Source organism: Passer montanus, unplaced genomic scaffold, assembly GCF_014805655.1.
Source record: "Passer montanus isolate IOZ18808 unplaced genomic scaffold, ASM1480565v1 scaffold28, whole genome shotgun sequence".
NCBI lineage: Eukaryota > Metazoa > Chordata > Aves > Passeriformes > Passeridae > Passer > Passer montanus.
Genome location: NW_024367483.1, coordinates 3,358,908 through 3,369,730, shown reverse-complemented (window position 1 = coordinate 3,369,730; position 10,823 = coordinate 3,358,908). Strand labels below are relative to the sequence as shown.

Genomic DNA, 10,823 nt, shown 5'->3' with positions numbered 1-10,823 from the left:
TGAGGAAATGGCCTCAAGTGGCACCAGGAGACATTTAGATTAGACATTACGGTGGTGAAAAAGGCACAGAAAAGAATGTAAAACATTGGAACAGACTGCGCAGGGAAGTAGTGGAGTCACCACCCCTGGAAATATTTGAAAAACATGGATATGGTGCTTGAGGACATGGTTTGATGGTGGTGCTGGGTTGGCAATTGGACTTGATGGTCTTGGAGACCTTTTCCAACCTTAATGCTTCTGATTCTATGATTCTTACCATTACCACTCAAAACTTTGTATTCAGAATAATAAACAAGAAGAACCAAGGTGTGAGTTTAACAAAGCACAGAGCCCCTGCTGACTGAAAATCGGGAAGCTTTATTCATTATAACTCATTTCACTAGGAAAACAAATCTATGTTGGGTTGTCCCACAGTCTCTGGTTGTTTGGCTTTCTGTCTTGCTCTCGGACTTCTTGGTTTGAAATTTGTCTCCTTGTCTGCAGTATTGCAAAGAGAAGAAAACATCCCATTTTCATGGAGAAATGAACTCAGGGAGCAGCTTATTGTATCTGATCTGAGACTTTTTGTTTTACACCTTCTGGTATCGCTGCCAGTTAATGCAGAGCTGGGATCAGGCCTTGCCTGTTCTTTCATTCTGTATCTGCTACTTAAAAACTGTTATTTCCTAAAGTGACGAGATTCCTGAGTTTGGAGGGATTTTGTGGATTTGTGGTTGTTTTGTTCTGTGTTGGTAGGTTGTGGGGCAAGGTTAGCTGTTGGTTGCCTTTTAGAGAGCAAGGTTAACAGGAAATCCTTTAAAAATAAGTTATAGGGAGCCAAGTTCTGATCTTGTTTATGCCTTGGCAACTCAACTTCAGCACAAGAGTAAAAAACAAGGCAGAGCTTGGTCGCAGGTCTTAAACTTTCTTCTTTGCATGTGTTTGGAAATAGGCTTGAAAGATGCCTCTGCTTAGCTGTAAATTACTGATCCCTGGGCCTTGGGAGAAACACACAGGGAACAAGATAATTCCTACAGGAAAAACCCAGCCCTGCACCCACCTCTCAGCCCCAGGGCTTCTCCTCTAGGGAAGACAAAAAGTGTGAAAAGAAAATGGGAAATTTACTTTGTGCTGTTCCTCCTTAGATAGTGGGGAGAAGGGTCCATGGCCCTCCACAGGTACAAAGGCAGCTTCTCACTTGTAGTTATTCTTCCACATTTTATAGTGAATGAGGCTATTTTATGGTCACTTTGTAGAGAGAACCAAAACCAAGCCTTTTAAGTGAAGCAGGAAGGTGCAGTATATTGAATTGAATCATGGGGTTTGGCCAAGAGTATATTTAGAAATCACACAGGTTTCCAGAAGGTGCTACAGGGCATATTTATGACAAATAGCCTTAGCTGGCAGCCAGCCAGCCATTTTCTTTTCTCTTCTCTACAGAGGTTTTCATAAACAAGAACTCTGGAAGCTGGAAGCATTCCCACATCGTTCTGATTTCTGCATTTCTTTTGAGTTCATTTTTGATGAGTTCAGGTGATGATATTCACTGGCAATTCATGGATTCCTTTTACAGGGTTGTCTATGACTTTTGTGAACTAACACGTATGTATTGAAAAACTTACCTGAGCATTTTTTTATATATTTTTTTATATTTTTTGCACCTTGGAAGCCAATAAATGCCTGGTTTGCTTTCACTGTTCCACTGTACTGGATCTAGCAAGGCGAAGGCCAGCACTCTTTGTTTTTTTCAAAATGTTCTGTCAGTAGCTCTGTAATCACCATTTCTATTCAGTGCTGCTTCATCCCAGATCAGCAAGCTTTAAAACACACAGGTTTTTGTTGACAGAATGTTAAAATGCAGTCCTCTGCACTTTCAGATGGATTTAAAGGCACACTTGACGCTGAAGTTAAAATATGGAAAGACCTAAGCCGCTATGTTTCCATTATTTTATCTGTTGAAAAGCATACTCTCTTTTTTTCTTTTTTTTTTTTTTATTTTATTTATAATGCTTTTTCCAAACCAGTTACACAGCACGATTCTGGCCTCAAGCAGCTTTTGTAGCTACCAAACATCATTTCGTAGAATCACAGAATCATAGAATGTTTTGGGTTGGAAGGGACCTTGAAGATCATCCAGTTCCAAACCCCTCCTGTGGGCAGAGAGACATTTCCATCAGACCAGGCTGCTCAGAGCTCCATCCAGCCAGGCCTTGAACACTTGACCAGTGACTCTGGAGGTTGTGTGGCCTTTGGGACAGCCTAAACCAGAGCACCCCGAGAGCCAGAAGTGCCCTACACATGTCATTCCTCCATGCAGTGGCTGCACTGAGCTTTCAGCTTGGGATATCCCATGGGATAGATAGTTCAGGCTGGAAGGCATCACCTGGCCTAACCTCCAGCTCAATACAGTCAGATTTGGATGCTCGGTGCTTTCCCCAGCCAAGCTTCATCCCCCAAGGATGAAGATCTCACCATGTCTCTGGACACCTGCTTTAGTGCTGAACCACTCTCCATCTGAACTTTTTTTTTTCTTATCAGAGTTTTTTTTAGGCAAAATTTTTTAGTCAAAATTTTCCTTTGCTGCTCATTGTGATTGTTGCCTCTGGTCTTTTGCTGTGCACCTCTGTCAAGAGTCTGCCTCCATCATCCCTGGAATTCCTCCCCCTTAGGAACCTAAAGACAGCATTTAGGGCTCCCAATGCCCTCAGCCCCCTCCTCTCCAGGCTGCACAAACCTCCTGTGTCTCTGTACAGCAGGCTGCTGAGAGGAAAGCTGGAAGTGTTGACAGATATGTAAGTCTTGCCTCTTCTACTGAAATAGGCTGGTGCCAAACTAGTGGCAAGGAAAGGATTGTGTACCAGGCTATGTCTTGGCAAAGCTGACACATATTCACTTGCCATGGTTACTGCTCAGCTGTGTGAGCACATTTGGTGTTGGCAAAAAGCCTTTCCTGAGCCGTGTTAAAAGGCACAGCACACACAGAGCCCAAGGAATGGCAATGTCATTGTGTTGGGGGGGAAAATTTATTCCAATACTTTGACAAGTCCCCTGATTTTGGTACATTTATCCAGCCCTGGCCCTCAGGAAATCTGGCACCGTATACTCTTTTATCACAGCTGCCTTGGGCTTACAGGAAAGCTTTAGTGTAGTACTCATGGATGTTCCTGTCTTTACTGAACAAAACTAAGCCTAGGCTAGGATTACTTTTGGTTGTTAGCCTGAAAAGCCATTTTCTATACAAAACAGCAAACTGCTACTTTTTTTTTTTATCATTGTGTGACACAGCTGCTCTTTAAATGTAAAACTGCACAGTCAGTGAGTTACTGAGCAGCAGGAGAGATAGGACTTCCCCCATCATTAAGTAGGTTTGATGCCCACACAGACCTAGAGAGCAGAGATCCCCCAAATCTCTCCTCTCCTGCAGGAGGAGGAATCTGCACCTCACTGTGTTTCACTGAGAGGTTGTGGGTGTCGGTCTCTGTCGCCCTGAGTGGTTTAAAGCAGAAGCCCAGCAATATTCTGTATGATACAACCCTCTCCCACATGCCTTGCAAGTGCCTCAAAACTGTCAGAGCTCCACCAGCCTGAACCAAGTGCTCCAGGAGCTGCCTTATTTAAGCACAAACGCTGCCCCAGGGCAGAAGCTGGGGTTGGAGAAGAGGGGTCCACATCACCACACTGTCACCACAGCTCCATACATGGCCTTGGCTAAGGTGGGAGACATGGGTGAGGGAATCAATAAAGTCTTTTTTACCCAAGGCAAATCCACATCCATGTTAATGTTGTCAGTGCAGTGCAGTGTTCCCATCTCCAAACTACTGCCCTTCTGGTCGAGGAGTCATATATTACCCAAGTTAGCAGTTCTGCCAAGAAATAACAAGGATACCATGCATTTCAGCAGTGCTTTTCATCAGATCATTCCTACTTACTTTACAAACAGAATTAAGGAAGCCTCACAACATCCCTGTGAGGTAGGTGGAAATTCTTACACCCATTTTACAGGTGGAGAAAAAGGCACCGAGAGGTAAAGTGATTATCACAGCAAGTCAGAAGCAGAGCTGGAAATAAATCTAAGATTATTATCCTAGGTCCACTGCTCTAGACACTAGAGAACACCAACCCCCACATGCTATTGTAAGCTAAGAGACTACCTTGCTCTTCTACTTTCACCTCCTTTGGTGATTTTGACACTTGCATCTTATGCTCCTTGCAGAGAGCCATGTGGTCAGTTAGGAATTTATTTGCACAGGGAGCCAAGGGGGTAAACACACATTTTTAAATTATCCAGGCATGGCGCTAATTGTCCAGTGATTTCCCCCTTCCCAAGGAAATAATATTCCTCATTTATCATATATATATCTGTGTTTTGCTAAGTTATTTTTTGAGTAGAATCATACACTGAATCCACAGCTCTGAGGCTGTTACGCAACTTCACTAGGAATTTCTTGAATAAACGTTTAAGTTTGTTTCTTTGAGAGGGAATAAAGCACATTTATGTGCTGTCACATCCAGAAATAGCAATAATCCTTTGCTCATCTGTAGGGCTTTCCATCCAAGGACCTCCCTTTCCATAACTAGCACAACACGTCAGGCCTCACATCATGATTGTAAGGTAGGAAGTGATTCCCAATTGCACAAGAAGGAAGAATGACTTGCTGACAGTCCCACAGAGATTTCCTTGCAGAGATGAGGCCGAGTGCCAGAAGACCGGACTGTTCCCTGCCCGCTTTGCCGAGCAGCACTGTCCTGATGCCATGGCCCATGCTTGGTGGCTACAGATTCACTGCCAGCCAGGCAGAGTACTTGAAAACTGGCTTTAAAAATAAAAAATAAAAACTCAAGAAGCAGTTGAGTGGATGCAGGAGGGAAATGCCAGCTTCTTCTTGTGCTGTTGGGACCCGGAGGAAGAAAGGAGCATTCCTGTGGCAGCTGTGAGAGAACTACAGTGTCCATGGAGTACACTGCACATGGTGCATTTTACTGAGGCTCTCCAGTGGAAAAGGACATAATTAACATGTGGTGATTAAAGACTGCCCTGCCTCACAGCCACGTTATGAACCATGAACTCCTGATGAACAAGCACTCATCTTCAAGTAGTCCTGTAGTCTAATGAATGTATGAGTGTCAGAGATCAGGAGTGGAATTGTCAAGTAATTAGAAGTCAGCATGGGTGGGTGTGATTCAACCAGTCCAGTACCTTGGTATGTGGAAGGGTCAGATGCTCTGATGCAGGTACTTCATATAAACTGTAACAAGGTTGTGGTTTTTACCTGCAGGAAAGTATGTTTCCAACCCCCTTCAACAAGTGGGCTGGTTGATGCTTAGAATCATGCAAACTGTTGTCTCTTTCTATGGAGAAAATAAATGGATCCCATCTAGTGTGATTGTGGTGTAAGTGTGGTGATTGTGTTTTTCATCTAAATCTTAGCCCTTCCTTTAGTTCTAGTGTTGTGAACTGGGCACAGTGGACTCTTCTTGCTGAAAAACATGCTCTTCCCTCAGTTGTGATAACAGTTCTCCTGTTTCTGTATTCAGAGAGTGGATAAATGGTAGCCTCCAGGCTCTCTGTCTGCATGTGTTGCTTTGTCATATTCCTTCCCAAAACTGAGGAGGGACCTTTCAGTCTTCCTTCACAAGGAAGGACACCCAACAGCCTTTGTCTAAGGAAAAAAGGGTTTTGACCTCAGGCTGCAAACCTTGGGAAAATATCCAGGCCCAAGAGGAGCAAAAGGATGAATAGTGTTAAAAAAATAAAAAAGAAAGAAAAAAAAAGGAAAAAACAAAAACAATACGTGGCACCTCTGTGGCAGCTGAAGAATCCCAATGCACCCTACAAACTTTCTACATATGTACAGCTTATTGTCACTTGGCAGTGAAGACCGGCCACCTTCACGGCCGCGTGGCCAGGCAGGGAACTCCACCAAAGGAGTGGGATCAGGAGCGACAGGACCGACTGTTCTGGGGCTGGGACAGGGCCCAAGCCTACCCAGGGCTCTCACAGACACCCATTTGCCTTTCCTGGGCTTTGAGTCAGACCTGCTACAATGGGAGGCTGCAGGGGGTCTTTTCTAGCTAACGGCGGGATGAGTTTGATGCATTGTGCCAAAGACCTTTTTTTCCCTGACCTGGATTAGAGCCTGCCCTGGGAACAATGGGATGGGCTGCAGCCCAGCAGAAAGAATTTGCTGAGATGGCAGGCTCTGAGGTTTGCAGAGCAGAGCAGAGCAGAGTGCATACCTGCACTTTTTTGGCATGGGGCTCAGTTTTGGGGGACATAGCTGTTAACCTGAAGCTTTTGAACGCATTGCTGCACTGTCCCAGCCAAGAGATGCTGCTGTAGTCCTAAAATTAGAAATATATATTAGACATCTAAACATTTGCAAGCACATAATTTTCTGCCTTCTGTAAAAAAAAAGATTTTTCTGAGTCTCTGAGAGTTCTGTACAGACCTGTTGGCACAAAAGGTCTAAGTCATCTTTTGAAAGGCATTGTCTTACTTGGTCGAGACTTTGGCATTTAATGGAGAAGCAGCCCACTGAATGGCTCCTGTCTGTCAAATGAAAAACAAAGGCTGTCAAAAGACTTTTACCCTATCAGTCTTTTCAAACTTGACCAACCAGTTTTGTATTTAGAAGTTTAAAAAAGTCACATAGTTACCCAGACCCCTGGTTTAGGTTCACAGGTGCCTTCAGGACTCTGTTCCTGAGATTTGCTGAGTGCCTGGGAGCCTGGAAGCTCTAGGAACTGAACACTTGTCAGGATCATACCATGAAGGCTTGTATTTGGTTTCATGCTCTAGGGGCTATAGCTGTCCCTCTCCTTTCTCAGAAGATTTTTTTCCCCTCTTGCTTGGCTAAATCTAGTTTCAAATCTTTAAGTTACAAGGCTACAAGTAAAAAATATCACTTGAATTTATTCTTTCCAGTATTCTGAACTAGTCTCAGGGCTGGATGACCCTCTTTGGAACAAATAATCTATCTCTGGGCATCTGCTAAGTCCTAGTAGAGAGCTACTGTTAACCATGCCCACTGTCAATGTCGCTTGAAGAGCAGAAATATTTTTGACCAGGGAAAATATATTTACCTAACTGAGATATACATTCACAGAGAAATTTGGAACATTTTTGCCTTTATTTTATGAATAAAGAGGGGAATATTCGGCTTAGTATTTTAGTGTGTTGATGCTAAGCATAGAATTCACTTTGTGAATTAAATAACTGCAATTCCATGCCAACAGCAAAGGGGAGCTCTGCTCAGTGAGCCATAGGAGGAAACAGAAAGAGAAAGACTAGATAGAGTTGTTGATCAGTCTTTCCCCTCACTGACTGAAAGACAGATCCGCCCCACATTCCTAGAGAAATGTGGAACACGAGGCTTTCAGTAAATATGATCACAGTGGCAACATGTGGGTATCACTGCCGTGTTAGGCTTTAAAATACATCAGTTATGTGTACAGTGTAGATATTACTGTAAGGAGTGAGCTGGCATGTGGAAACAGGGAAATACAGGGACATATGGGGCAAATAAGGCACTGTTACCATGGTAGTACCTTTCCAGTTGAGAATCTTAAAAGGAAATAATATTCAAGTGGCCATTTTAGCACTTTGCTTAAAAATATCTTTTGATTCTTTCTCTATCTCTCCTTTCCTCTTCAACTTTTTCCTTTTCATGTGCTCCCCGCATCCTGCACCTTCATACAGTCAAATCATCTGACCTGGCCCGGCTGCTGGCTTTACTTAGCCTGCTCAGGGGTCTCATATCAGCAGCAAGTTCAGCAGCTGCTGAAGGCCCTTCTACTTCATCTCTCACCACCTCCTCTTCTGCTTTCTTCACCCCTGGCTCTTCCTGAGGCCCTGCATGCTCCTCCTCTCGTTCCTCCTCCTCTGCTCGTACCTTCTCCTCTTCTGGTTCCTTCGCTTGCGCATATGATGGCAACCTCTCATCGAATGCCCTGGAGAGATCTTCCAGTGGTCCCATCCCAATCTTCTCCTCAAACTCGTTGTAGGCTGATGGAAGGGGGCTGGGCTCAACCCCTACTTCCGTGAGAGGGAAATAGTGGGACACTGGCTTCTCTTCTTCCAGCAGCTTGTAGCCTTTGGCCTTTGGGATGGAGGGGACTGCGATGGCATGGAGGGGCTTCTCTGGGACCTCTCCAAGCTGCTCCTCTGCTGGCCTCCTCAGAGCCCTCCGGATTCTTTTCAGGATCAAATGACTGATCTCCACCAGGTTGAGGAAGAGGGACACGGAAGCCACCACCAGCATGAACATAATGAAGATGGTCTTCTCCGTGGGCCTGGAGACAAAACAGTCCACAAGATTGGGACAGGGCCACCGCCCGCAGCGGTAAAGGGGGAGAATTCGGAAGCCATACAGGAAGTACTGACCTACTATGAATCCCACCTCAAAGAGGGTTTTGAAAATGATGTGGAAGATGTACGTTCTCAGGAGAGTACCTTCCAGGCGAAACTTCTTGGTTCCATCAGGGTTGTTGCCTTTGTTTTGGTTTGGAGCCAGGGGCAGCTTCTCTTCGTCCACCTCAGCTTGCTGGCGCCTCTCAGCTTCCTCCCTCTCTTTCCTCTTCTCCTCCATGCGGACGTGGTGCACAGCATGCCCGAAGTACATGAGTGAAGGGGTGGATACAAAAATGATCTGCAGGACCCAGAGCCGGATGTGGGAGATGGGGAAGGCCTCATCGTAGCAGACGTTCTCACAACCAGGTTGCTGGGTGTTGCACACAAAGTCTGACTGCTCGTCTCCCCACACGAGCTCGGCCGCCGTGCCCAGGATCAGGATGCGGAAAATGAAGAGCACCGTGAGCCAAACTCTCCCAATGACAGTGGATTGCTCGTTCACCTGCTCTAAAATGTTCCCCAAGAAACTCCAGTCACCCATTTCTTACGGTCTAAGGGAAGAAAAAACAAAGAGAAAGACCACAAATTATGCTAAATTTTAAAGATTTCAGGTTTTCCCGCTGATGTCTTTTGTTGCTTTGAGAACAGAAAGGCAGGTGGTTGCTTGCTTGCTGATTTGCCTCTTCACAATGATTTATTAGCAGAAGAAGGGCTGGGAAGCCAGAGCAAGCTGCCTGCTAAATTCTTCCTTCCATGGCTCTAAATGGGCAATTACTTTTCAGCCAGGGAGTATATTTATCTCCTTTTGCAGGTGAGAGTCTTCTGTGGCGCCTTGTAGGCTCAGTTCTGTGAGTCTGCTTAGATTTTGTACACGTACAAACACTCACCAGCAATACAGTGGAACAGATTTATCAGCAGGCAGCTGCAGTGGTTAGAAGAGAGGGTGAAGCTTTCAAATACTTCTGCACCAGAACCCCTCTCAGGTCAAACAGATCTCAAATCTGCACTCATCTTGCACCTAAACAAACATGAATTCTCTCTAGGTTGCAAATGTCAATTCTACTTTAACAATCACTGTTGGGTAAGAACAGCAATTACAATGCCATTACTGTGGTAGTAATGCTGTATAAGCTTAACAACTACTGTATAGATTAGTTTTGCTATATAGAATATGTTATATGCAGTATAAATATTTGTTGCTATGGGGGCTATTCTTTGCACCTCCTTCTGAAGTTGGTTACCACACTGATCAGTGGAAAACACCACGGTCTCTAACTGGGACCTAAAATGCTATTTGCTGTCTCTAAAATGTCAGTGCCACTATCTCAGGCTAACACAGAGCTGGAAGCCAGCTGCAGATACACTATTGGAAAGCTAAGGCAGTCATCCATTTTCGAGTAAGTCAAATATTACATCTGTCATTACTTTTGCATTATAGGAAATTATTCCTAGGTCAGGGCTTCATTCTGCATATCCTGAACTTCCCACTATATAATTTCAGGCAAGGGAAGATTTATGAATGAGGAAAATAGAGATGAAAGTTGTTTTGTATGGGTTGATTTAACACATCACAGCAGTCTGAAGTCTCTGAGGAATGTGGAATATTACAGTGGCCCGGAAAGACCAACTTGTAGAGCATGACAAGTGAAACAGGGAACATTATTCATAAAATAGCTGTTCACAGGGATCTAGAATTCCATCTCTTAGATACTACCTCCATCTATGGTTCCCTAAATGCAGACACATACACAAGCACTCGGAAAAGGAAGGTACAGTCAACAGCATGAAAATCTGAGTATCTAAACTTCCCTCCTCCTTCAGATACCGCTGGGATATATTTGTAATGCCATATGTTATGACACACCAACGCATACCAGTCTGTTTCAACTACTCTGTGTACGTAGTCACACATAGACAAACACGCAAAATACTGAGAATTCTATGGCTCGGGGGAATTTCACAAATTTTCAATCAAAAAGAAAAACCCACAAAAAAAAGCCCCACAAACTTATGATGGCATTTTGCTAAAGCAAGATGGACTCGTATTCCTTGCCTTCAAACCTCACAATATTTTTACCCCGGACAGCCATGTTAGAAAATGAAGAACAGAACACAGTTCCTCAGCTTGCACAAACACCTCGCATACATAAGTGGCAAACATATAATTTAATCACCAAGGAAAATTGCTACTTTCTCAGTCATTAAAGTCGTGTAAAGAAGTGTGTTAATGTCAGCGCTTACATTAACAAGTCTAGCAGAAGATTATGCTGTTTACATACATTATCTAAACTGATTTAAACATCCTCTTTCTGCAAATTCACAGAGCAAAGTACACCCCACAGTTACCAATCACGTGCAGCTCTGTAAAAAACATGACTACACACAGTACAAGCTTCATTGTCCCCCCAGGCACCTCGGTTACCTCCATCTCCTTCTCTCCCTGTGAGTCACACTGATATCTACACTATCATTTGAGCATTTCCACTGCAGCCCT

General features: G+C 44.2%; 1 protein-coding gene across 5 annotated transcripts in view; it reads right to left on the bottom strand.

Annotated features, from left to right (window-relative positions):
- Window positions 1-5,395: 5,395 nt before the first annotated feature.
- GJA8 (gap junction protein alpha 8) overlaps window positions 5,396-10,823 on the bottom strand; it is a 35,550-nt gene continuing 30,122 nt past the window's right edge. For all 5 annotated transcript variants that reach the window (XM_039713291.1, XM_039713289.1, XM_039713288.1 and 2 more), the window contains one exon: window positions 5,396-8,880. In XM_039713291.1, coding sequence (XP_039569225.1) covers window positions 7,671-8,870 — 1,200 coding nt within the window. In that variant the 5' untranslated portion in view covers window positions 8,871-8,880 and the 3' untranslated portion in view covers window positions 5,396-7,670. The remainder of the gene's footprint in view (window positions 8,881-10,823) is intronic.